At 54.8% G+C, this 26,469-nt stretch overlaps 2 protein-coding genes across 6 annotated transcripts; one reads left to right on the top strand and one right to left on the bottom strand.

Moving 5' to 3' along the window:
- The first annotated feature begins 7,106 nt into the window (after positions 1–7,106).
- Positions 7,107–9,545, top strand: Cbx8 (chromobox 8). The gene is made up of 5 exons (NM_001034078.1): positions 7,107–7,189; positions 7,577–7,620; positions 7,809–7,874; positions 7,973–8,039; positions 8,448–9,545. Exons 1-5 carry the CDS (start codon positions 7,121–7,123, stop codon positions 9,300–9,302), a joined length of 1,101 nt encoding a protein of 366 aa, NP_001029250.1. The 5' UTR covers positions 7,107–7,120; the 3' UTR covers positions 9,303–9,545.
- A 7,139-nt stretch (positions 9,546–16,684) lies between these two features.
- Cbx2 (chromobox 2) lies at positions 16,685–25,553 on the bottom strand. 5 transcript variants are annotated; one of them, XR_010055197.1, is made up of 8 exons: positions 25,392–25,553; positions 25,271–25,314; positions 24,338–24,403; positions 21,536–21,641; positions 19,835–20,095; positions 17,836–19,333; positions 17,527–17,613; positions 16,685–16,801 (listed from the first exon to the last, which is right to left on the bottom strand). XR_010055197.1 is itself a non-coding variant. In XM_039086214.2 (6 exons), the coding sequence occupies exons 1-6, from the start codon at positions 25,461–25,463 to the stop codon at positions 18,812–18,814; spliced, it is 1,071 nt and encodes a 356-aa protein (XP_038942142.1). In that variant the 5' UTR covers positions 25,464–25,532; the 3' UTR covers positions 16,685–18,811.
- Positions 25,554–26,469: the final 916 nt, after the last annotated feature.

Here is a 26,469-nt window from a genome sequence, read left to right as displayed (position 1 = left end):
GGCATGCTCCAAGCAGCAGAGCGCTGACCTCGACGCCCGCCAGGGCCCCCTCCTTCTAGGACAACACTTGGGGCGGTTCAACCCCGTTCCCGAGTGCACCAACGACGCTGAGTGTCGGATGCTAAGGTTTTGTGAAGCCCTCTCGGGGATCGCTGCGTTTTTTTCCGTGTACTCCCTCACTACTGTCTCGAGGGTTGCCGCCAGAGTTGTCCACGCCGGCGGGAAGCCCCCGGATCCAGCTGTTCTTTGCATCCTCGGGAAAATCCAACTTCGTGCGTCTACTCGTGCTTCTCCGAAGGACAGGTTCCAGCACCTCGGTTTTTCTAAAACAGGAAACCGGACTAGGGCTGTCTGTGCAATTTAGCTCTGGAGGCAGTGGCACTTGTCTGGAATTAACTGGATGGGGGGTCTTCGACGTGTGAGAAGCGTGTGTGTGTGTGTGTGTGTGTGTGTGTGTGTGTGTGTGTGTGTGTGTGTGTTGGCGGGGGTGGGGGGAGGAGAAGTCACTTCAATTCCTTCCGCTTGGGGGCGGGATAGGAAGAGAGAAAACCTGGAGCTGCAGACAGGCATCCATATCTGACGCTTTTTGAGACTATACGCAACTTGTGTGGGAACTGGGAGTGGATGGGGGTGGTATTTGGACTGCACTAACTAACTCTCCAGCCTATTTAGCGACCGAAGTGTCACCCTGGGCAAACTCCAGCTCGAGGAGGCTCAGAGGGCTAGGCATCTTGACTGAGCTCAAGCTCTGGATGGCACCAGGCATCCAACTCTGTGTTTCCCTCCCGGGATGGTGGGGGCTTTCCTACCTTCCTAATGGGCACAGTCACCAGGCGTAAAGGGTGCGCACTGGTCGTGACCCATACCAGGACCAATGCTTACTCTGCAACTCTACATTTGGGGTGCCTTGAACATAAGCTGCTGCCAAAGGGTTGTGTCGTCCGGGACAGCCTAAAAAGTCTATATCGCGAGCCGAGAAAGCGCCTTCGAATACATCCCTGATCTTAGATGGTACTCCAAAGTCTTGTATCCCTACTAGGTCACCCACTTGTCAGGAACTGTTTTGTCGCCTCACCTCACTGCCCCACCCACTCCTCGCCTCACGGTTCCGCCCTGGACTTGGCCCTGCAGTGTGGCGTCTAAGCGTTCTTTCTAGCACGTGGGTGGTGGTGCAGCAATTTCACTCTCGGGCTCACAGCCGAGCCGTCTCCCCTTCTAGGCCAAGAGAGCCTCCGACGTCCCAGGGACGGCTTTCGCAACCAACGCCAGGCAGGCTGCTTTCCCGGGAAAAAGCTGAGGAAGGGGGAGAGGGTCCGCCCCGCGTCGCGCATGCGTGCTGGTTTAGCCGCTGTGCGCGTGCTCCAGCCGCCAGGCACTGGGCGCGCGCTGGGCAGGCACTCGGAGGAGGAGAGAGAGTTAGAGTTTCGCTGGCTAACTACCACCCGGTCCAAGAGGTTCGCAGACAGATTTCCAGGAAGGGTGGGTGCCCCTCATTAGCAACTAACTGCTTCACTGGCCTTAGAAAAGCAGTAACAGCCACAGTTGTAACAGAAGTAAACATTTCTCGTATTTCTCTGCGCTCTTCAGTGTAATTCCTCCTCCTTTACATTGCATGTAACCCATCCTGTGGATTCTCTTCGGCAAGCATGCTAATAATATTCATTTTAAAACCTCAGTGAGGGGGCTGGGGATTTAGCTCAGTGGTAGAGCGCTTACCTAGGAAGCGCAAGGCCCTGGGTTCGGTCCCCAGCTCCGAAAAAAAGAACCAAAAAAAAAAAAAAAAACTCAGTGAAAGCCAGGAGGGGTTGGTGCAGACCTTTAATATCAGCACTTGGGAGACAGAAGCAGGAGGATCTCTGTGGACAGCCAAGTACATACACACAGTAAGGGCAAATGAAGGGGGAGACCTCGTCTCAAAGAGCAACAAAACCATAGTGAGAGTCTGTAAATAGTGGTGCACACTTGCGATCCATGGATTTGGGAAGCTGAGGCAGGAGGACCACTAGTTTGATTACAGAGTGAACAATAACAGAGCCCTGTCTCCAGAGGTAACTAACTGTGAGAAGTCCAAACAGATCAAATAACCTGCCCATACAGGTATACAGCTAGCAAGCAGGCTAGTCTTGAGCCTGCAGTAGTTGTAACTATGAAGATTTCCACCCACATCCAGCTTCCAACTCCAAACTGCTTCCTAGCTTCCTAGAACCTCTCAACTTTCTTGCAAGGGCTCTGCAAAGGGGCTTGTGCTACCAACCCAGGACCCGACCTCAAGCCCTTTCTTACCTCCAATCTTCCTTATAAGCCCAAGGGGAATTGAAATGTACTGAGAGTTTTTAAGCCCCTACTGTGAAAGGCTGTGAACCTTTCCCAGGCACAGTCTTTGGTGTGTGGCCTGCTTGTGCCTCAGTTTACCTATAGATAGGGACTGGACCTTCCCTGGATGCCCTGAGTAGCTGGGGCAAGAGTTAGGTCCTCAGCGACTGCTCTATATGAGCTTAATTTGGGGTGCTTTCTTCCATGGAAGGCGCGCGCGTGCGTGTGCTAAGGGGGAGATACCAAAGGTTATGTGGCTTCTGGTGTGTGGAGGCCCCGTCTACAAATGGTCAGTCCTTGTTGGTCACTGCCCATTCTTCGTCCCTAGGAGGAAGTGAGAGGAAACCATAGAACAGAAAGAAAGGCTGGGAATATTCTGAGAACAACTAGACACTACAGTCAGCCTGTACAGGCTAGGCCTTCGGACTTCTGTCCAGAGTATTGCGTCGCCGCTACCACTTTCCAGCGGCAGGCGGCAATCCACTCAGCAGGAATTCAGGCCTGGCTGTGGAGTCTCAGGCAGGAGCAGATAGATGGTGTAGGCAGATCCAGCTCCAAGTCGGCAGGAGGTTAGCCACGGGCCACGGGGCTTGCAGAGGCCATGGTACAATGGCCACGCCTAGGAACCGCTCACTTCACAGCTCCAAATCCGCCCGCGTGAGTGTGTAGCCAAGATTGGGCAGGTCCGAAGCCCGCCAAGCCGCGCAGTTGAAACATACCCAAAGAACTAGCTGAGGCCTGGCCTCAGCCTCAAGCTGGAGGACGCGCTGGGGCTTGCTGGTCTGGCCGGATACCCAGGATCGGAGCGCCCAACCAGGCGCGCTCATCTTCCCTGGACCGCGCCAATCTCAGGCTCCTTTCCCGAGAGGTTGAGTCCATGGGCAGCAGACCTATCCAGGCCTAAGTGGCCCCAGTCTCAGGTCTGCCGCGAAAGTCGGGCTCCTGGACAGTCTAGGCACCTTCCGCCGGCTGAAGCAGGAGTGGGCGGGTGGGCAGGCGCCATGCTCCTCGTAGGATCTCTTGGTGGAGAAGAGCAATGGGTAGCCTCACGCCCTGGTCACCTAAACCGGGTTGTGGGGGAAGGTGGAGGTTGCGGTAGCAGGTGTCCCCCCAGAAAAGCGGGTGGCCGCATTTCCGTGAACAAAGAAATCGGGTAGTTTGTCTTGGGGGAGGTGTGCGTTAAGAGAATCGCAGACAGTGTCCTTCATAAAAATGCGATCTAAGAGCATTTGATTTCCACTTTCACTCCCCCCCCCCCGTGTCCCTCCTCCCCGCCCCTACACACTCACTGTCTCCAAAGACACTCAAATTGCAGCCATATGGGCTAAAGTAATAGGAAGCAGTTACCTTATTTACTGCAGAGGCGGCGCAAGCGAACCTGGAAGCAGTGACTGCTAGAAGTGGGATTAACAGCCTTGGGTTCTTGTTCTTGGAAACTTTTGTTTTATTTAGTTTTTGGGAAGTGCCCAAGGGAACAGCTGATTATCTAACTTCAAAGGGGGAAGGCCTGTGGGGAAGAGAGAAGAAGTGTGGAGAACTGAGCCGGTGGGCAGGGGGAGGTTTCAAAGAAAAAAAAAAGTGGGTTGTGGGCCAGCCTCCTTTCATTGGGTCCAAGGATTGCACTGAGACACAATTCTGCTCCAGACTTGGTGGAATGAGGGCAGTTGCTAGTGCCCCCTCCTGGAATACACAGGCATCTTCCCATTCTGAACTAACCCGATCCCAGCTCTGGGCCTGTGGGCCTGCAAACCCATTCCTCAGATGCCTACTCCCCTCTCAATGATTCTAAACAGGCCACCGGGAGGTCTGAGTTGACACCTCCACAGCACTGTTCTAGCTCCTGCAAGCTCCGAAGCACTTTGGCTATGTACAAAGGCGACAGCCCACCTCCTCCGAGCTGATCTACGGAGGACCCAACCCGTCTGAGACAGGAGCCAAGTTCCGGACTTCTGATCGTTCTGTTCCTTTCCTTTGCTCCTGAATCCAGATCCAACCTTGTAGTGGGCTCCAGGGGGGAACTCCCGGCCTTTCAAACTCAGACAGTACCCAGGCACTAATTTTGTCTTGAGCAAGCTACTAGAGAAGAATTACTATCAGGCACCGAGACAGAAAGGGAAATACAGCTAGAAAGAGAAGATCACTAACAGCTCCATCAGAGGTAGCAAGCACCAGCCCCGACTGCCTTTCTTCACGTAAAACTTCTCAGGTTGATTAGGCAAAGAAGTAACAGTTAGGGAATAAGCAGAAGAGGAGAAAAGGAAGGAAGGAAGGAAGGGGTGTGTGGAGTGGGAGAGAGCTGGAGTTTTCGGTGGAAACTGAAACCAGCAGTGAATGACCCTCTCCTGAAAACCCCCGGTCCACGAAGACTCTGGAGGGCACGCAGAACCTAGGGACAGAGTTCTTTTCAAAATCCAAGATGAAGGGGATCAACCATCTTTCTCTGGACCGGCAACTTCCCAGGGCTGAGAAAGAGAAGGGGAGAGCTGATCCCCACCACCACCGATAACCACTCCACGCAGTTCCTTGACACTGGCTTCAAGGTGGCCCTGAAGCCGGCTTGCAGAACTGCGGCCCCGCTAAACTCCGGGTGGCCCGACAGCCAACGCCCGCGGCAGGCAGCAGATTCCAAGCGCGGGCAAGCGGAGCGACTAGAGCGACCCGGGCGGAGGGCTAGGGTGGGCTTTCTCTGGGCGGGGAAACCAGACACTTATAGGCGGCTGAGGCCGACTTTATTTTTACTGCCCAAACTGTTGGAAAGTATTTAAGCTTAAACAGAAACAGCTGTATCGCTGGCACCGGCCGACGAAACTATTTGTTACCAGGAATGACTTTTTATGATTAAGGACCCAACCGTCGGCGGTCTCTTGAAGGCGGCGGGCGTAGGTCGCCCGGGCGATCTGGGTATCCTGGATCCGCTGTTCGTTTAGAGCCGAGAGGACTTCTCACCTGGAGCACACCTTGTAGTGTCTAGGAGTGAAGCCAAAAACTGGAACCCGCGACTGTTGAGGCAAGAGGAGGCCTGGGGAGTACCCGCGCAGCGGGCCTAACTCGGTGACTGCCCCAAGGCCAGCACCGGCTCGCATGCAGTGCGCAGCGCCTTGGACCCGAGGCCAGCTTTGTGCTCTGGGCTTCCTGCCTTTCGAAACAGACTCCTTAGTTCGCTGTTTCCCCGTCTTCGTCGTTCTTTAACTTTCTCTCTCCCCTTTTTCCAACCCCTTATTGGCCAGGCGAAACTGCTTCCAGCCAAGTTGATACAGTGGTTTAAATAAATTGTGTGTTCCAAGGAGTCGGAGGGGTGGGAAGGGCTCTGTGATCTGGAGCTTGGGTAGTAAAAGAGAAATGTGGGGATAGCCGCTGTTGAACCTCCGCTCCTCAACAGGGGTTACCACGAGGGGAGGAAGGAGAGCCTAGGAGCGAAAGGTTATTGAGTGTCCGCAGGTGTGTGAGGGACTTTAGGCGTCTCTGCACGACCGTCATCCCCTACCTGGGACTTGCCATCTTGGGAACCCCCCTCTTCCAAGCCGTACTAGATACCGCCACACCCCTCAAATTCCACGCCGCTGTTTGTCGGGTGTCCTCCGCTTACGTCTTCTAGAAGAGCCCAAGACAGAAAGTGCACTAGCTCCGCACCCAAGTCTGGAGTAGAGCCGCGGCGCCCCCAGCCGCTCACTCCCAATCTAGCCAGGTTCTAGGCTCTGCCTCGATGGTCATAGATTCCCTAAACCCACCCAGGCCGGGACAGACATGTCCAGGTTGACTTCTCTCAGGGCCAAGGAGTGGAGTGGGCTGGGCCAGGGACAGAAGCTGGGTCAGGGTAACTGAGACTTGGGGACAATGGAGGTGGCAAAAGGAGGCTCGCGACCCCTCCTGCAGGGTCTCGGTCCAGGATGGATTCAGGCGGTAAACATCGGCATGCACCAGTCTGCTTTGGGCTTCTGAGCCGGGAGAAGCGCCCACGGCAGCTCGCAGGACCCGGAGGGTGGACGCGGGCAGCACTGTGCGACTGGAGACCAAGAGCAGGCTCATTGATTTGTTAGCTGGATGGGACTGGTGATGAAGGGAGGAGGGGGCGTTGCCATGGAGACCCAGGGTGTGCGGCCGCAAGGGAGGGGTCAGGAAATTAGTAGGTTCGGCGCTAGCGACGTAGGTCCAGGGGTTCGGGCGCGGCTCGTTGCGCCCCAGCACCTGTGCATTGTGTTGCACCGGCGGCGGGCGAAGAGGATGGCGCCAGGCAGGGCATGGGCAGGTGGGAAGGGCCTGGGTCTGCAGAGGGGCAGCTCCTGACTGGCACCTACGCGGGGAGCCCTAAGGGCTCCGCGGGGACAGGGCAAGCCATGCACCCGGGGAACCGCTGGGCAGTCGGGCAGGGGGGCAGGGCCCGGAGCTTAGGGCAGCGGCCCCCTGTCCAGCCGTGCAGACTGACAGCAGTCGGGCCCGCCCCGCTTCGCGTCACTTCCGCTGACGGCACTCTCCCCCCCCCCCACCTTCTGGGTCTCTGGAGTGGACGGAGACTCCTCCCCCTGGCGATTGGAACACAGGTCACGTAGCAACGCAGGGGAGACGGGGAGAGGGGCGTGGCCGGGCGCTAGTCCAATCAGCGCCCGCAGAACGGGCCCAGGACGCTTGGCTTTAGCAACGTCGTTAGCAACACGTGGGGCGGGAGGACGAGCTGGGAGGGGGCAGGGAGGGAGAGTGCGCGGGGGAGGGAGGAGAACTGACGTCAGCGGGAGAGTATTATGGGCTGTCGAGGGCTGGCTGCTGCTTTTCTGCTCCTGGAAGCGGCTGAGGGGGGAAGCGGCGAGTCAACATGGAGCTCTCGGCGGTGGGGGAGCGGGTGTTCGCGGCCGAAGCCCTCCTGAAGCGGCGCATTCGCAAAGTAGGTGAAGGGGAAGGCGGGCGGCGGCGCGGGCCCTCCCTTACCAGGGCCGGGGCTCCCTCCCCCTGCTGCAGCCCAGCCTCCCTTCCCCCAGGTCCCAGCAGCGGCCGCGGCCGTGTCGGCGGCGGCGGCTCAGCCCCAGCGCTCTCCTTAGACTTGCAGCCCTGCACAGATTGCATGGATGGGGGGCGGGGTGGGGGATGAATGCCGGTGCATGCACTTTGTGCAGCGTTTCTGCAGCGGTGCTGCAGTGGGCTGGTTCCTTTGGCGGCAGTGTTTGGAGCATTCATTTGGTGCATGCATTTTCGTGTGTATTTCTTGTGTCCTCGTCATGCATTCCTCCCCACGCACACACATACACATGCATTTTCCCTTTTGCATCCTCAGGGACGCATGGAATATCTCGTGAAATGGAAGGGCTGGTCGCAGAAGTAAGTAGGTTATATGCAATCGCAACCCCACACTGATATCGAGGAGGGTTCTTTCTTCCTCTTTTCCCCTTCACATTGAAATACAACACAAGGCAGCCGGAAAAGTTGCACACACATACCCGCCCTCCACTCCCTCCTCTCTCTCCTGCTCCAGGGACTGATGACTGATTCTTCCTGGTTTCCTTTAGGTACAGCACGTGGGAGCCTGAAGAAAATATTCTTGATGCTCGCCTCCTTGCAGCCTTTGAAGAAAGGTACAGACCCTTAGCCCAGCCACTCACTGGAACCCATACAGGCTGACTTCGGTGCAGCCAGGACACACCCCCTTCTTCTATCTCTTTTCTTTCTTTAGGGAACGGGAGATGGAGCTCTATGGTCCCAAAAAGCGAGGACCCAAGCCTAAAACCTTCCTTCTCAAGGTATGTTGCAGTCTCCAGTGGTGGAGGGTGACGTTCAAGGAGGATCTGCTGGGTTTGTAAACCAGTGGGTGTCCTTGCCCTTTGCTTATTTGTGAAGTGGGCATCTTCTGACAGCATGTTTTCAGTCTGTGGCAGCATCGAGGGGTTCTAGAGGTGGGACGTAGCTGCCCCAGAAGGCCTTTATTTCCCTCTCCAATCACCTCAAGTAGACCTATAATGTTATACAAGGAGTCTGTTGGTTGCAAATGGCTGCTTCCAGACAAATCCCCCCCCCCCGCCCCCAGACTACTACCAAAAGGCATTACTCAATTAGAATTTCCCAGGCATCCAGGGAAAGTTGGGCAGTCGAGGCTAGAGGTCTTGTGGGGGGCGGGGCTCTTCTCTCCTCACAACACCTTCCTTCTGCAGGCCCAGGCCAAGGCAAAGGCCAAAACCTATGAATTCAGAAGCGACTCTACCAGAGGCATCCGGATCCCTTACCCAGGCCGCTCTCCCCAGGATTTGGCATCTACTTCTAGGGCCCGAGAGGGCCTTCGGAACACGGGGCTACCCCCACCAGGGAGCAGTACCAGTACCTGCAGGGCAGACCCACCTCGGGACAGAGACCGAGACCGGGATCGAGAACGGGACAGGGGTACCAGCCGTGTAGATGAGAAGCCCAGCTCACCGGGGGACAGCTCCAAGAAACGAGGACCCAAGCCCAGGAAGGAGCTCCTAGACCCTTCACAGAGACCTTTGGGAGAGCCCAGTGATGGCCTTGGAGAATACCTCAAAGGCAGGAAGCTGGATGAGACCCCCTCTGGGATAGGAAAGTTCTCAGCTGGCCACAGCGTGATCCAGCTTGCTCGGAGGCAGGACTCAGACCTGGTACAATACGGTGTGACCAGTCCTAGCTCGGCGGAGGCCTCGGGCAAGTTGGCTGCGGACACCTTTCCAGCCAGGGTGATAAAGCACCGGGCTGCTTTACTGGAGGCCAAAGGTCAAGGTGCCCTGGACCCTGGTGGGACCAGGGTCCGACATAGTTCAGGCACCCCGGGCTCAGTGGGAAGCCTGTATCGGGACATGGGGGCTCAAGGGGGAAGGCCCTCCCTCATCGCCAGGATCCCAGTGGCCAGAATCCTGGGGGACCCGGAGGAAGAGTCCTGGAGCCCCTCTCTGACTAACCTGGAGAAGGTGGTCGTCACAGACGTGACCTCAAACTTTTTGACCGTCACCATTAAGGAGAGTAACACGGACCAAGGCTTCTTTAAGGAGAAAAGATGAATTCCTGAGGGTGGGGAGCTCAGGACCAGAGCAGGGGAGAGTGAGCTCAAACGGCTTAGTGCTTTTTATCTCTGGGTGACTGTGGCCTCTGGCTGGTCCTGCCCTTCTTCACACCTGCACCCCCTTCCCTTTCATTCCTCCTTCCTCGGTTCTGGTTGGAAAATTATCTCTAGAGTTCTATTTTCTATTAGATGTAAATATGTTATTTAAGAAAAAAATCTAAATATATATATTTCAACTCTTGAAGTTCTTTTATTTAAACAAGGAGAGAGAGAGAGAGAGATCGTGGTTTGGTAGGGCAGACAGACTGAGCTGGTACAGGAGGGGCCCCTGTCCCCACAGGGCATTAGGAAAGTTGGGGGCCTGGGCCCTGGGATTCTGGAGGGTGTGTGGAGGGACTCAGCCGGCCCACCTCCTCCCTCCACCACCGGATTCCCAATCCTCGGGGCACCGCGGCAGGATTTTTTTGCTCTCCTCCCCATTGGCCAGCCAGGCCAACAAAAGGTTGGCTTCCCAATCAGAAAAAGGGGGGTGGGGTCAGACCAGTTTTCTTTTTCCTATTTTCTTTTCTTTCTCTGTCCTCCCCCCTCCCCAGATTAAGAGGTCTACTAGGGGGGAAAAAGGTATCAACTCGAATAACTTTGTCACACGTGTTGTTAAAGGTAGAAAAAAGTCGCGAGTGAGTGGGACGCAGTTCTCCCCCGAACCACAGCAGGAGAGTGCACTTTATGGAGGTGTGAGTGCCCGTACACGCGGACTGTGTGTATGTGTCATGTGGACAAAAATCTCCCCGGTACCTCGACTCCTTCCCTTACTTTTGCAGAGAGAAAAGAAATCCAGCGATTTTGTTTACATTCCCGAAATGCCAGGATAAATTGGGAGGATTGCGTGTCAGTGCCCAGAGCTCCAGACAGTTGTTTTACAAGAAAAATATTCGGGTGGACTTTTTCTTTTTGCGTCCTCTAGATTCGCCAGAAGACAGGGCGGCCCCACCTTCCAGGAAGATTTGGACAAGCCTGGCTCGCCGGGGGAGGGTGGGTTCTGCTTTTAGAGGAGCGAGCGGCCGCCAGGCCACCCCGCCGGGCGGGCATCGGGCTGCGTACCAGGCCTGTCCCGCTGGGCGCGGGGGTCCCAGCCTGAGTGGAACTTGGTCAGGTGGGACTCTCGTGGCTGAAGGGGCTCGGCGGGGTTTCCATCCAAGAATGCGCAGTAGAACTTGAGCGTTTTCCCTCTTCCCCCTTTCTTAAAAGCAAAAGCTGTAATTTATAGTCCTTTTCGATTCACGGAGTGCTCGCTACGTGAACTCCACGTTCAGACTCCGCCGCAGGGGGCGGGGGAGCGCGAGGTGGAGCGGGAGCGGCCAGGGACCATCGGTGCCCCGAGACCATCTGCGCCCCTGGTCCCGGCCCACTCCGGTCCGCGCTGCGCGCAGCTCGGACTCAAAAGCACAAATCTGTTCCCCTAGCCTACAGTCGCCGCTTCCAGCAGGGATCCTGCGGCCTCTCCGCCCTCCCCGCCCTTAAAGGGCCAGCAGACTCTCTAACTTCCAGGGCTTTTGGAGGGAGGGGCTCGAAGCTCTGCCCGCGGGACAAAGCACAGACTTCAGGGGCTCTGGGCAGGGCTGGAGGAACTTGGTAATGGGGAGGGACTGAGAGGAACGTCAGCCTCGTCCTCTGCACTCCTAGCTCCCCATCTCCAGCCTCTCAGTCTCTCTTTCCTCCAGATTTTTTTTCTTTTTGCCTTTAAAGAGAGGGAGAAAAAGAGGAAAACGGTGTATTCTACGTGACTTTATTATTTTTTATTTTTTGAAAATCAAACTGCGCCTAAAGAGAAACCCCTGGGATGGGGATTTTTATCTGCTCATATTTGTAAAACTAGTATTTTCGACTTTGTATAAAGAAGCGCTGTTGACTGTGTCTGTCTAGATGTCGGCCCTATTTTCAGACGAACCTGTTTTGATGGGTACGTCTGTGAACGAGTGGACATAACTCCGGGACAGGAGTTCCCTATCTGGTTACCGACTCCCTTTCTCTTCTCTCCTTCCTCGCTTGCATCTTCCCTCCTTCCAACCTTCCTGATTCTGCCCTCACTGCCCCTCATCGTCCTGCCGTCTGTCCATGGCTGTCGTCCTGTGTCTCCTTAGCTCGCTCTTGAGAGGCTGACTTGGGGGGTGGGGTGGGCAGGGGTCTGGGGCCACGGTGGCTCAGAGTCTGCAGCTGCAGACGGGTGGAGCGTGGCCGTTGGGTTTGCGAGTTCTCTGCTATGTATAAATCTCCGGTTGATCTGCGCCTCAGCTCAAGAGTGAAACCTTGGTACCTATCTTGGGTTGTGGATGTGTCTGTATTCTGTATCACTTTTTACGTGTTTAAATATATACTTTGTAAATAGACACGTGTCTTGGTTTCATTCATTTCCCAGAACAGGGAAGAGGTGGCCTGGAAGGGCAGGATAGTTGCCTCTTCGACCTAGTGTCCCTTACCTCCACCCCCATACTCTGGAAAAGGGCTGGATTCCCGACCAAGGCCCGTTCCCAACTTGGAAACCCTTCAGCGGGGGTGAGGGGAGGTGGGTTGGGGAGGGAGCGAGCCATGACCGTTCTGAGCTTCTCTGAGAGCTGTCTTCACTCTGGCTGAACTTCTTTGGAGGGGGCAGTCAGAATTCGGAACTCACGAGGTGTTGTGCGCGCGACCTCTGGGCTCTACTCACTCTGAGGGAGGATTCCCCCAGCGCCACACACCCTTCCGTGCCAGACTTCCAATAGCTCCTGACACCCTGCTGCCCGTGACCGGAGCTTGCTCCTCAACGCTGTCACAGGACTTGTGCCCCAGACCTCCCCAGCCTTGCCAGCGCTCCCCGAAATGCAGAGTCTCCGTCTATTGATTCAGGAATTGAATTCGCGGGTATTGCTAGGCAACTGCCTGCTTGGAGCCGGCGCAGAGCGCGCTGATGTGATTAGTGAGCCGGGAGCCGCCGATCCTCAGCCCTACGCTCCCATCCCCAGTCCCTACGGCGTCTTGGACCCCAGTGTTCTGTCGGGTAGATACCCCAAGGTTGGATGAGGGGCTGTCTATGATGAACATAGCGTGGGGTGATGGCGGCGGTGGGTGTTCTCAGTCTAATAGGCTGCAGACTTCTCAGTAGAGGGGTGGGGTCGTGAGGCTGCAAAGGCGACCCATACTCCGGATTCCCAAAAAGGACCTTACAGTGAACCCGGTTCCACCTCCATATTCCCGAGCAGAGGATGCTCCCATGAGAAAAAGCTGTAATCCGTGGGAACTCCCAGAACCCAAGGGTAGGGAGGGAAGGAATGGACCCGGTCACATCTTTTGCCCTTGGCCCAGTAGGCAGTGGCCAGGCCGTTGGTTGGCAGAGCACTCCCCACCTTCCTTCTCCAGCTCAGTGACCTGTGTGGGAGGTCTGAGGTTGCCACAGCAGGGTCACTGAGTGTTGGCACTCTCGGACATTGTGCGGTCAGCTTGTGTCAGGTGCCAAGAGGTCCAAGATCTCTTTCTTGGGCTACCTCAAGGTGTTCTGGGCCGAACAAGCTCTTTGCTGGGCCCTATGGAGGGCGATGGGCACCAGCCAGTCAAGAAGACAGTGGGTGACTCTCTGGTGGTTTCAGCAGCAGACAATGCCCCAGATATAGATTGGAATCCCACACTGACCCTGAGGGATTTCCCACTTCTTTGGTCACCATCAACTTTAACCTGTGCTCAGAGCTCCTTCAGCGAATTTTCCTGGGTATATTCTCCCTGACAGCAAAGACCGGGTGTGGGGACCCCTGACTCCAGACATCCTTTGCTCAGACGAATCTCCCACCGTCTGTCCTCTTTGGCAGGACACGTTAGAGCCGCTGCCGGAGCTGAGCCTGGCCCAACACAAACACGGGTTGAATGGAATACTTATGGCTCTGCGTAGAGCCGTTTTTTTCCCCCCTGACTCTTGGTCGCTCAGAGCGCGCGGCTCTGACGAAGGCCCGGTGCTGTGCCCAGAACAATGGTAGGCAAGCCTGCCCCAGCTCTCTGCGGGTGCATCCACGCTTTTCCTTTTCACCAGAAGAAAGTCCTTCAGGCCAGGGGCAGCTCGGATACAGCCAGAGCCCAAGGAAGGAGCGAATAGGAGGAACCCGAAGGGAACTCAGTGCCATCAAGGATGGAAATTTAGCTGACAGTTGTGAGAAACAGTAGGCTGAGGCCTGGACTTTCATTTTGCGGCCGGAGACTGCTCGGCTGGTGGTTACTCCGAGCAGCAGGGGTGTAGACAGCGCAACTGTGTTCCGGACAGCAAGGGACTGCGGACTGCGGGGGATTCCGCCCTCCTCCCTATCATCATTCAAAGTCCAGCGGCCCGAACTTCGTGGGGAGCGCGCGCCCTCTACAGGCGACGGCCTCAGCCCCTGTCCCAAGTACCACCCCTCCCCCCTCTGGTTCCGGATAGACGGGATGAAAAAAACCTCCTTTCCTCTTGCCAGGCATCGTCTCAATGTCTTTGAGAATCGGCCTCGACCCGCGCAAGGTGGACAGGAGGGAGGTGGTGTCCACTGGCCTAGAACTAGCTGCACCAATCGTACCAGGTGCCTCCACTCGGTGCTAGTGGTGCTTATTCTAGGATGGAGGTGGATTGACCAGCAGCACATAAATTAATAAACGTCAATGTAGGCCAGCCCCGCCCCCTCAACTTTGGTCTGGATACCTTGTCCCTGTAGACACAGGTTTTCAGAGAGCCTAGCTGGCCAATGGGGCCAGCACTTGCTCCTGATCCCCCAGGATCAGAGGTCTGGGATCTAACTGCCCCTGTCCACCCACCTTCTAGAAAAGAAAAGAGAAGAGAAGAAAAGAAAAGAAAGGAAAAGAAACAAAAGGCACGGAAGACAACAGAAGGGAAACCAAATCAGTCGCCAGCAGCCTGCTTTGCAAGGATCAAGAAATGGGTTCCGGGGCTGGAGAGGTGGCTCAGCGGTTAAGAGCACTGACTGCTCTTCCAGAGGTCCTGAGTTCAATTCCCAGCAACCACATGGTGGCTCACAACCATCTGTAATGAGATCTGATTGACCTCTTCTGATGTGTCTGAAGATAACTGCAGTATACTCAGATAAATAAAAAATAAATCTAAAAAAAATAAAAAAGAAATGGGTTTCCTCCGCTAGAGAGATGGCTCAGCTATTAAGACCCAGGTTCAATTCACAGCATCCACCTGGCAGCTCAAAACCAAAACTCCAGTCCCAGGGTATTCAACCTCCTCACACAGACATGCATGTAGGCAAAACACTAATGCACATAAATTAAAAAATAAATAATAAAAAAAATCGGGTTTCTGCAACCAAGTGTCTATGAAGTATAGATCCCTCCCCACAAGCTGACATCCAGACCTGAGACCCAAGCAGTCTTTTTGCCAGGGGTGGGCCCATGTTCCCTACATTCCAGAGGAACTCTATTCTCCTGGGAGGCCAAAGGAAGTTTCTGAATAAAATAATGCCGAAGAGAGTAACATAAGCCTTGGGCTGGGGAAGGTTATGTAACAAGCGTGTCTGTCTTCTTCCCTTTCTCATCAGTTGTAGGTGAGATTCAAAGCGGCACCTGACTCAAGGCTTCCTGCCCATCTCAGAGCTTCCAACATGGTACTGTGGAGGTGATAACGTTGGTTTACTTTTATGCCCTCTGTGTGGGAAGTGAGTTACTGTGTAGCACAGAAGCACCCTTTGGTGGCTGGAGGCCTGTATACATTCTGCTTGCCCAGTAACTAACTAACTAACTAACTAACTAACTAACTAACTAACTATATATTCCTTCACCCATGAAGGTTACTATCAGCATCTAGCAACTGCTCACTTCTGTCAGCCAAATTTCGATCCTTGATGGAAATATATATATATGGAAAAATATATATTGATGAATATATACCTATCGATGGAGATATATATATATATATATATATATATATATAAATATACACACACACACAAGCACACACACACATATATATATATATATATGATGGATATCCCTGCTGAATTACATATGATTGTGTATCTGGTACATGAATATATATTTGACCATGACTATGAATATATATATGTATATATGTATATATACATATATATACATATATATACATACATATACATATATATATATATATATATATATAGAGAGAGAGAGAGAGAGAGAGAGAGAGAGAGAAAGAGAGAGAGAGATGTATAATCTTTTCCATTAAGCCAGGCTTTCTCAAACTCAGCACCTTGGATGTTCTGGGAAGACCTTTTGTATGGAGAACTGCCTTGTGTGGCTCTTGGCACTCTTGGTCTCTACATGCTGGGAGTAAACATCGTGGGCTGACCTTCTCTGGATACTCCTCATGTCTCCCATTCATCACTGGCATCGCTCTTAGCACCGTCCTCCCTCCTTGCAGAAGTCTTGTTTACCTGAGTGGCTAGGCTCTTGCCAATGTTTTGTCTCCCCTTTCAGTGCTGCTGCTAAGCCATGTCCCGACTGTGCCCCCATGACAGGGCAAGTAAAGACTATTTTATGTATTAGTTACAACGCACACCAGGGTAGAAGCTTAAAAATATATCCATTGATACCAGAGTAGCAAAGATAGTTTTCCCACATTCTGTACTGTCTTTTCCCCTGCAACATAAATTAACATCAGTCTAAAGGCCCTATAATCTAGGTTAGGGTCACTAGAAACCCCTGAGCCGTGAGATTCGTGTGTGTAAATGTGGCAACCAGGTAACCATCGCACCTTATTCCAAACCCTTCCCCAGACCACTATGGGTTTCTTGAGGCAAGCATTTCCTTGAAAGCTAGACTGTTCTGTTCCAACATAGATTCTAAGCTTTCCCAGGCTGGTAACATGCCCACCCACCCTTGCTAACCCTTATGAAAGCAAACAGCTCCAGTTTAAAGGGGCGTACATCAATGACTGGCTTAAAAACAGATATACCAAGCCAATGACGATGTTGGCTCAAAGTTGCACATCTCCTTTTGGATGATACCTTGGGACCAGAGCTCTCTCATCAAGGTCAGGATTTGCAGTCTATCCAAACAAAAGCATTCTTTTTGGTACCAAAGATCCTTTTTTTGTTGTTTTGTTTTTAAAGCCAATATTTCTAAGAGGACATACTGGTCACTTTTTCTTCCAGGTGTTGAAGCAGACAAAAGGGGTCTTGTAATCGTAATACTAGGAAGGCTGAGGCAGGACAGTCCCAAGTTCAAGGCCAGCCTAGGTTAGAAGACACCCTTATCCAGAAATCCACTTGGCATGAAAATGTAACACATAGCACCTGGAACCCTTAAGAAATGAATCTTGGCAGATGCCTAGTTGTGTGCCGCCCCCCCTCCCCCACAAGCAGACAGGAAGAGAACGGCAGACAAAAAAAAGCATAAAAACCAACTACTTTATTTATTGGTAAACACGAGAACTTGACTCGGAGCGTATGGTGCCGCTCCAGTGGGGCTCTCACGCCGGCACACTACACACGTATGCTTTGTAACAGACCGCTGAGGTCACAGCACCAGGAAAGAAAAACACGAGAAGGCAAAGTGGCTGAGAGGAAAGGATTTGTAGATTTCAACTTTGGGACTTACATAACCAGTAAAATTAAAAAGGCACCAAATCAGGGTTTTTGGAGACTGGCAGCAGGGGACAAAGGCCAGTCAACCCAGATCCCCAAACACCATCACTTCTCCAATAGCTCATGGGACCCCCAAAAGACATGGAGGTGCCTGTAAGGCAGTGTCTGACACAGAAGCTGCAGACCTTGGGTAAGGCAGCAAAGGACCCTGGCTGGGGGCAGGGAAGGAAGCCGATGGCCCAGTAGGTAACTCTTTGCTCCTTGCTACCCACTTCTTGGTCCTGAATTCCCACCGGTAGCTCCAGCTGCCAGTGACATGGCCCCCTGGCACATCACAGGCACCTCTCAGGAGCCATGGATGTGGGTCTGTCCCCAAAAGGCACAGTGCTGAGGTTGGTTTGGTTACACAAAGACCGTCTGTCTTATTTGGTGTGCAGAGTGAGCTACTGGGGGCAGGGGTGGGATGCACTCTGAAAGCACGGCAGGTCCCGGACACCTCAGCCCCCTGTCTGGCTGGTTTTAGAAGGGGAAAGACTTCCCTTCAAGGCCACTGGAGTGAGAGCCCATACCCGCTGGCTGATCAGTCAATGGCAGAAGTAGAAACAAGGGTTTCACACCACCCCCACTTTTTGGCATTACAGACTCACTGACCGGATTGTCATGGCCCACAGCGATATTCCAGGACAGACAATCCTGACATCGGCCAGCAATATGACAAGGTAGTTTCATGACGGCTACCTGGGATGGGGGACAGGGGAGAAGGCATCTGGTAAGGAGCTCAGAACTAGCTCGTCTCCTAAAGAGAGGGAAGGAATTAGGGCCCTCTGCCAGGTAGGCTCCCAACTACCCCACCACACAAAAGGCATAGGGATATTGCTTCTCAGGGAGGAAGGAAACACAAGCTCCCAAACGCGGGAGAGGATTGTCAGGGAAAACGGGACCCAAGAGTGGCTCACTCACCAGGTAGGGATCTCTGCACCAGGATTGACTACAGGAAATGCTTACGCAGCAGTCTAGAGATGTCCAGTCTAGACAGGCCCCCATGAAACACCTTTATTCCCACACTGGAGCTACCGTGGCGACTTAGGGGACCCTTGTAAAAAAAAAAAAAAACTCTGTGGGGAAAATTGCTCACCCAGGACTCCTGGCTTCTACTTTAGCCTGCTCTGGGTTTCTAGCCCCACTCCTCCCCCAAGCCCAGGAGTGTCAGACCTCAGAACTAGGGTACAACTTAGTGGGCCAAAGCAGGGGCCTGGGAACAGGGTCACTTCTCACTGAAGCTCAGGCCTGCCTGCAGGAAGGAGGTGGTAACAACACGATTCCCTCTGTTCCCAAGTCCAGTAACACCCAGGTACATCTTCGTGCTGGAACTCCAAACCCTGGCTGGGCTCTGGGACTACAGTCACAGCTAGAGAGGACGCCAAACCAGGGATAGAGAGACTCAAGAGTTCTGCGGGGTCCCTGAGCCCAACTTCACAACTAGTTATCCTTTTAAGAAATGAAGCAATATAGCCTTACTTGCAAAGCACAGAGTGCCTCTCCCTCACCAGAAAGGCTCTGCCATGGGTGGACTTGAGAGAAGGTCCTGCCAGCCCCACCCGTCTCCTCGCTGGCCTGGGGAGGGAGCTCTATCAGCAGCCCCTCCCCTTACCCACCTCCTGGTAGTTGGGCAGCGATGGGGAGGGTCTCACTAGGTCAGGGAGGGACTCTAGAAAAAAATGCCTTTTCCAAGCAGCCTGCTTTCAAGTCAGTGGCCACCCGGCTTTCCTGAGGTGACAGGACAGACTGAAGTGGAGGCCCAGAGAGGTAGAATCAGCAGGAAGCCATTTCCCAGCCCAGAGTCTCAGGACAAGGCAGAGCTGCCCCCCCCCCCCCCCCGGTCAAGCATCAAAGCAAAACCAGAGACTGGAAGGCAGGTCTGACTTGGGCAATGGGCTCAATAATGCTTCAAGTTGAAGAAGCCCACACTGGTGGGGGACTCCTTCACGGTGACAGTGATGAGGTTGGCTGTGACATCCGTGACGAAGACGTGCTCGATGAGACTTCGGGTAGGTTTCCAGTCCTGGCTGGTCTGGACAGCTACCGACAGGTTCTGCCCAGCACTAGGCAGCGAGGATGAGTCGGGGTCTGAGTCAGAACTGCTGTTCTCCTCTCCTGTGCTCAGTTCACACAGTGCAGGTGGCTTCTGACCTTCTCCGGGGACTGTGTGGCCCTCCTGCCCACCAGAGGCAGCAATGCTTTTAGCGGCGTCCCTCTTGACAGAAGGGGCAGGCAGAGCCGCTGTCTTGCAAGTCAGTTTTTCCCCTTTGCTGGTGTCTGTGGGAGCGTTGGTCACGTTTACTCCTGTGGGGCCGCTCCCAGGACCTTTCCCCGTGGCTGTGTTGGTGGCAGGAATAGCCTTGGTGGCTGTGGCATGGCGAGCAGGCAGGCCCACACCGGGCACACCGTTCTTGACGCTCTGTAAGTCAAGGACCTGAAGGCTCAACTCCTGAGTGGGTGGCAGCTGGGAACCTGGACTCCCCGAATTATTCCCTCTCTGCTGCTCTGCAGCAACACTGCCAGGGGCCTTGGGAACCTTGCTTCCTGCGGGGTTCACCCCTAGCTCCCCTTTCTGCGTCCGCACTTTCAGGTCCGGCCCGAGGCTGCACTTGTTGGCAGCCTGGGCCTTGAGCGCCAGCCGGCTGGCGGCCTGAGCCTGACTCTGGCTCATGCGGTTCATGTAGTGTACGATAGAACTCTGCCAGCTGATGCCGCCTCGGCTGGGGCTCCCGGCCATGCCTTTCATCAGACTGGCCAGGTTCTCTGGGGTTGCCATAGTGCTGGGGCCGCCACAGGCCTCTTTGGTGTGGGCTTTCAAGGCAGCCAGGCCTGCCACAGGAGCACTGAGTGGAGGGGGCAGCTTGGGGGCTGAGGTCACCAGGTCCTTCCTGGTGGTCTTTAGCACCTTGGCCAGGCTTACCGGTCTCCGAGCTGCCTTCTGTTCCGGGGGTAGAGGCTTGCGTCCGCGCTTCTTTCGGATGGGATCCTTCAGCTCTGGCTTGGCTACCAGGATCTGGGCTTTTTTCTGAGGGACCGGGTGGGTTTCACGGCCCCGGGATCCCCTCTTGGAGTCCAGGTCACTGTCGTCGTCGTCTTCTTCTTCTTCATCTGAGGAAGAGGAGGAAGATGTGGAGGAAGAGGATGAACTGCTGGATTTGGACTTGGACGGTGCATCTGGTTCCTGAAAAGACAAGTAGGCAGGAATCAACGCCTGCCCGGGCAGGCGGCACCAGGCATCTTCGCAGCCGTGTCACCAGGGCCCTCCAGACCCCAGCAGCCAGGGAGGAATGACCAATGGCTGTACTTGTGGAGAAGGGGAAAGCCCACTCAGTGGTAAGCACGATCATAGGTAAACGGACTACCGTGTGTAGAGAGAACAACTGGTGTATTGTATGGATGCACTCCTGTCAATTAAAAAGCTAGGAAGAAAATAGAGGCGGGACATCTGGGAGAGAAAAAGATTCTGGGAAGGAGTCAGGCAGGAGATTTGCCTTTGCGGGGGGGGGGGGGGGAGGAGGGTGGAGGGAGGGGAAGATGTAACTCGTCAGAGGTGAGGCACCTGAACCAGTCAGATGACAGAACGTAGACTGGAATGTGTTATTTTAAATCATGAGCTGGTCAGAGAAGAGCCTAGCTATATGGCCAAGGTATCTGTAAATACATCCTTGAATCTAAGTCTTATTTCTGGGAACATGGGGCGGGGGGGCAGGAAGAACCGAGCCCCAATTTCAATGGCTGCCTTTCTCCTGTCAGCCCCGGTGTTAAGGCTCTCTTCTTGGGTTCTCACATGGCCTGCAGGACCAGCATCTCCCACAGTAGCTTTATAGGGATGATATCAATGCTCTAGCTCCAATGGGGGATGAAACCATCAGACCCTGGGACCCTGCGCTTCCTCAGTAGGCCCCCCTAGCTTCACCAACCCTCAGACACTCCTTCTCGGTCAGCAGGAACCCTGTGGCTCACATTCTCCTGCTAGGAGGGAAGATGGCAGAGCCAGGGACCAGCTAGGGTATGAAGCCCAAGTAATGAACAAAGGCACACCCAAGTTTAAGGCCAGAACCCCTTCCCTATCCTGCCTCTGAACTCTCACAGGAGGGAAGATACCAAGGCCCTCTGGTGTGTGGAAGGCCGCCTGTCTGTCATCACAGCAAGGCGGGTCAACAGGACATCCTGAGAAGGCCTCAGAGTAGCATCTCTGCTTCTGCCCCTATATCCTGGCTTGTCTGTCTGTCAGTTCTGCATGACCTGGTCTAACTCGCCCAACGTGTCCCGTGGGTCCACAACTCCTAGACAAACCTAAACACTTACTACACGCATGCACACTGGCTTCTCTGATGGAGAGTCTCCAAGGTGAGAGAGAGAGGGAGCTGCTGCTGCCATCCGGGAGGGCAGAGTGCAGACCATGCTTACACCGAGAGAAGAAGCACCTGAGGAGGCCGCAGGGTAGGGAGAGCACGCACTCTGTTGCCCGTTGGTGCCATTCACTGGTGGAGGCCTGACGGGGCCACAGGAAAGAGGCCTGCCTACCTTAACAGCTCCCCTGAAGAACTTCAGCCGGGAGCAGCACAGGTAGGTGGGTGAGGAGCCAAAAGGAAGGCAGTGCAAAGCCTTGGTCACTCACCTTGAGCTTGGAGCGCCGGCTGCAGGAGGACATGACTGTGTGCTTCCTTGGCCTGCCCCTGGGCCTCTTGCCTCTTTTCCGGTTCTGCACCTCCTTCTCATGTTCCCTGGAGACACGGCACCAATCAGCTTTGAGAAGCCCGGCTTGCAAACCCTTCTCTGGCTCCAGCCCCCGCCCTCCACTCCCAAGAGATCCCCACGGTTCCAGTCTGCAGTAGCTTATCATCATCCATCCGTTCTGCAACAAAGCCAGCTCCGATGTGGGCAGGGGTCCAGACACCAGCTTGGGGTGGGGGTGTCTCTGCAGTCAGCCCATTTCGACTGCCATTTGGTTAAAATGGAGCCGAAGGCGGGAGAGGAAGGCTGGGAAGCGTCTTTTTTTTTTTTTTTTTCCCATTAAGAAAACTTTCCGTGGGTGAAGACTCCATGGAAATCCCAGCTCTCATATCCCAAAGAAGCCACTGGGGTGTAACGGGTCTAACTCGGTCACTCGCACCAAGCACAGAGCCTACAAAGACTGCCCGAGTATGTAACAGGCACAGGAAACCCTTGTATGATCTGCTAGCCTAGGGGCTGAGGACTCCAGTATGGCTTCTCAGGGCCAACCTGCTTATTTATAACACACCCCGTCCCTACATACCTCAAACACCTCCAGAAGTCTGTTGCTTTTCTTTTTAATTTAAAATTAATTTTTATTTATATAAGCACACTGTCACTGTCTTCAGATACACCAGAGGAGGGCCCGGATCTCTCATCACCAGAGAGATGGTTGTGAGCCATCATGTGGTTGCTGGGATTTGAACTCAGGACCTCTGGAAGAGCAGCCAGTGCTCTTAACTGCTGAGCCATCTCTCCAGCCCCAGAAGTCTGTTCTTAATGGGAGAAGTGATGTTATCAAGCTCCCAGCAGCCAGACCTCGAAGCCTGTACCTTTGCAGCCCAGGGCTAAGTGTGCGCGCCCTTAAGAGCACTGTGTCAGCCTCTTGTGGAAGCTGGGCTTTCAGGCTACCCATCCTGGTGCCAAAGACCTGGTGCCAAGGCTTGGGAAGCAACGATGTTTCTAAGCCCAAGGACCTGAGTTTGACCCTTAGAACCCATGGGGTGGTTAAAAGAGAGAAATAGGGGCTGGAGAGACAGACGGCTCAGCAGTTAAGAGCACCGGCTGTTCTTCCAGAAGACCTGGGTTCAACTCCCAGCACACACATGGCGGCTCACGACTGTCTGCACTGCAGTTCTAAGGGCTCCGACACCTTCACACAGACATAGATGCAGGCAGAACACTGATGCGCGCGCGCACACACACACACACAAAATAAGAACAATCATTAAAAACGTTTTTAAAAAACTGAGAGGAATTCCTACAGGCTTTCTCCCTGACTGTCACACACACACAAAATAAGAACAATCATTAAAAACGTTTTTAAAAAACTGAGAGGAATTCCTACAGGCTTTCTCCCTGACTGTCACACCGGCCTGGCAGGTGTGGATCCCCTTACCCCCCAGGCAAACAGACAAATGGGAGCTATAAGAGCCAAACACCATTTCCTTGGAGTCCTGGAAAGTGACCTCAAAAGAAACGGATTGGACCTCCAGCAAAACCCCGAGGCTCAAACATCCTTGGTTCTCCAATTCCAGATCAGGTTTCAAGGGGGACATCTCACAGCTCTGCTGAGATTAACATCTGTGACTCTGACTTCTCTTAGACACAGCGGCTCCTCCCTGACCAAGAAGCCAGCTCCTAGTGTCCAGAGCATGTGCTGCTTCCCGCTGGATGTCCCTCTGCCTCAGGATCCTGCTCCACCAGCTAAGCTGGTTTCCATCTGCTCAAGTGTCGCATCCCCCACCCTTCAAGCTTCTCTAGTAGCAGCAGCTGCAGGTTTGTGTGAATAGCACCTGGCCCAATCAGAGAGAAACACACCAGCCCTAGACATCGACAAGCCTTCCTCTCCTGTGTTTAGAGGGCCGAGTCATCAATCTAACAGAAGTCGAAGATGTTGCTATCCACTTCCAAAGGAACCCCAGCAAGCTCAAGCACTCACACATCTTTTTTTTTCTTTTCTTTTCTTTTTTTCTGGAGCTGGGGACCGAACCCAGGGCCTTGCGCTTGCTAGGCAAGCGCTCTACCACTGAGCTAAATCCCCAACCCCGCACTCACACATCTTGCCAAAAACCCCTCCCCGCAGCCCCGTAACAGTGAGAAACACAGGCTGGGCTACCAGAGAATAAGCTTGCTAGACTGACCTCAGCTGGGGAGGCTTTTGAGCAAACCATTCATCTGCCTTTATTGACAGAGCCTGCTTCTGCAGTGGGAAGGTGCCGGCCGCATCTGCCATGTTCCTTGGACCTCCGCCTTGAAACCCTCTCCCCCAGCCCAACATGCCCTTCCCAACACCACCTCACACAACCCTATCTCAACCAACTCCCCCACGAACACCTAAGGGGGGACCTAAGAGCAGACGCATCAACTATCATTACAGAAGTGAATTCAAGGAGCCTGCGATCTCAGCGCTGTTTCACTGCCTGGGCAAAACTTGGAACGCATCCCTTTGCGCTGTGGGTTCCAGGTCTCTCTGGGCCCTCTCCGGCACCGCGACACACCCTGGCAGGCGCTTCTTAAGACAAGCTTCCAACCTCAAGTGCTATTAGTGCCTACCAAAAGTCACTCCACAGAAAAGGCCAAGAGAAACCAGAGGCTGTCTGGGAGGCCTTAAAGTGCTCCACCACAGGCTTCCTCACACCACAGCCCCAGGCCACTGTGTCACCAGCCAATCCCACCCAACTCTCCCTTCCTCCAGAGTTCTCACTTCTTCTGGAAGGCCAGGAGCAGCCTCGGGTCCAAGATGTTCTCTTCGGGCTCCCAGCTGTTGTGTCTGGAAAGGCAAGGAGCAGGGGCTGGTGAGCAGCGTCCAGGTGGGCTGCCGGGGACAGCTCCCACAGCCCGGCTGGGAGCAAGGGGCGCTGTGCAGAGAGGCAGTCCTCTGAGGTCTCAGAAGTCCTTGAAGTTAGTTAGAACCTCAAACTTACAGGCAAACTGCCACCTCAAGCCCCAAGTCCCAGCAGGCCACGAGGAGAGTCAACAGTCTACACTGGGAGGAAAACAAACCCCAACAAAGGGCAAAGCGGCTAAGGGAATCCCCCGGGCCTGGCCGGGAGCCAGGGAGGGAAGGGAAGGCAGGTAGGGGAGGGGGAGCCGGGGGGCGCAGACCGAACAAAGTGGAGGATACCACCGAGAGAGCGGGCTGGGCGTCGGGGTTTGGGAAGGTGGTATTGGGAGGGGATGGGGTCCAGGAAGGAGGGTGATGGGGTAGCTACAAAGGAAGCCCTTTCCGGAGATGGCCGGGTCCCCTTCCCTCACTGAGAAGAAAGCAAGCGCGGGGCGGGGGTGGGAGTAGGTGGGGGAGCTTTCCCACCAGTAGGAAGCTCAGGTTACAGCAGAATAACTTGGGCAAGGGGAGGGGGCCGCGTCCCGCGCCTGCCGCGGCCAGCTCTAAGGCGGGGGCGCATGCAACAAATGGGCGCCAGAAGCGCGCGGCGCAGAGGCGGGCCGGGCCCGAGGGACTCCGGGTTGGAGGCCGCCCTGCTCGCTCCCCGTGGGCTCGTAAACAAAGGGCAGCACCGGTCGGCTGGAATCCTCTGGGTCTCGAGGCACAGGACTTCCCGCCCGGGCCCGCGATGCGAGGGTTCCCACCCACGCCGGGAGGCGCGCGCGGGATGGCGGCCGCGCACAGGAGACTCACTTGGAGGACCAGCCGCGCCACTTGACCAGGTACTCCAGCTTGCCCTGCGGGGAGATAAGAGCGGGCGGTGAGTCGCGCAGAACGTCCGGCGCACGCGGGGGACGGGCGGGGGCGCACGCACCTTGCGGAGCCTCTTGCTCAGGATGCACTCGGCGGCGAAGACCTGCTCGCCCACGCTGCTCAGCTCCTCCATGCCGCCGCCCGCCGCGGCCCGCGCCCCGCAGACCCCGGCTTACTGCTGCACACAAAGCGCCGCCCCCGCCGCGCCCCGCCCCGCGCACGCGCGCCGGAGTCGCCCGCGCTGCTCTACCCGCAGCCGCCCGGCCAATAGGCGCGCGGGGCGCGCGGGGCGGGGCGCGCATTGTTCGTGGTGGCCGTGGCGGGGACCAGTCCGTGGGGTTGGGCGCTCTCTTCGTGGTGTCGAGTAGCTGCGTGCCCCGGGGATCCTGGGGTCCTGCGGCTCCCGATCGCAGGTCCCTGCGGAAAGCCATTGTTTGGGCCGAGGGCGGCGAATCGGGGAGCAGGCGGCGTTTTCTGCCCCAGCCAGCGAGGGGCGCTGCTCCCCACCAGTCTATACTGCACCCCAATGCTCCAGGGTCAGGGGTGCTTAAAGACTGGAAAAGTACGGGGGTTTGGGGAGGGGCACAGAAGAGCGAGCCTTGAAGCTCTCCTTAAGGTCATAGAGGAAGAATTCAGGTCACTGGATGAAGACTGAACTTCGAATTCTTAATTAACGAGTTGTGAAAATGGGACCCAGTTCTCCGACTTTTACTGCGCGCGTGGGGACACAACCAACTTGCTTTTTTTTTTTTTTCACGATTTTGGTGACGTCGAGGGGACGGTGTGCAGACTTGGGTGTAACCTTGGCTTTGCCAGTAAAATCCTTTGGATCAATTTCCAGGGGTAGAAGTTGGGGTGGCCTCGGTCCTCCCAGGTCGTCATGGGTTAGGCGCCCTATCCATTTATTTTCCCTCAGACATAAATTCCGTTGAAACTTCTTTGTAAGTTTGAGGCAAGTCAAGCACATGACGAAAGAGGCGTTCACTCATTCAATAAAGTAGAATCCAATGAAAATTCCCTTTCTGGTTTTGCCTCTTTCTTGGACACAGCGGTAAACCCAGTGTCTCACTTTTCTAGGAACTTGTGTTCAGGTAATCGTGAACCTATGTATGAAGGAGAAAAGCATTTTTTGGTTGTAA

Source organism: Rattus norvegicus, chromosome 10 (assembly GCF_036323735.1).
Source record: "Rattus norvegicus strain BN/NHsdMcwi chromosome 10, GRCr8, whole genome shotgun sequence".
In the NCBI taxonomy this organism is placed as follows: Eukaryota; Metazoa; Chordata; class Mammalia; order Rodentia; family Muridae; genus Rattus; species Rattus norvegicus.
The sequence above is the reverse complement of the archived record's forward strand: the minus strand, read 5'-3'. Positions and strand labels throughout refer to the sequence as shown.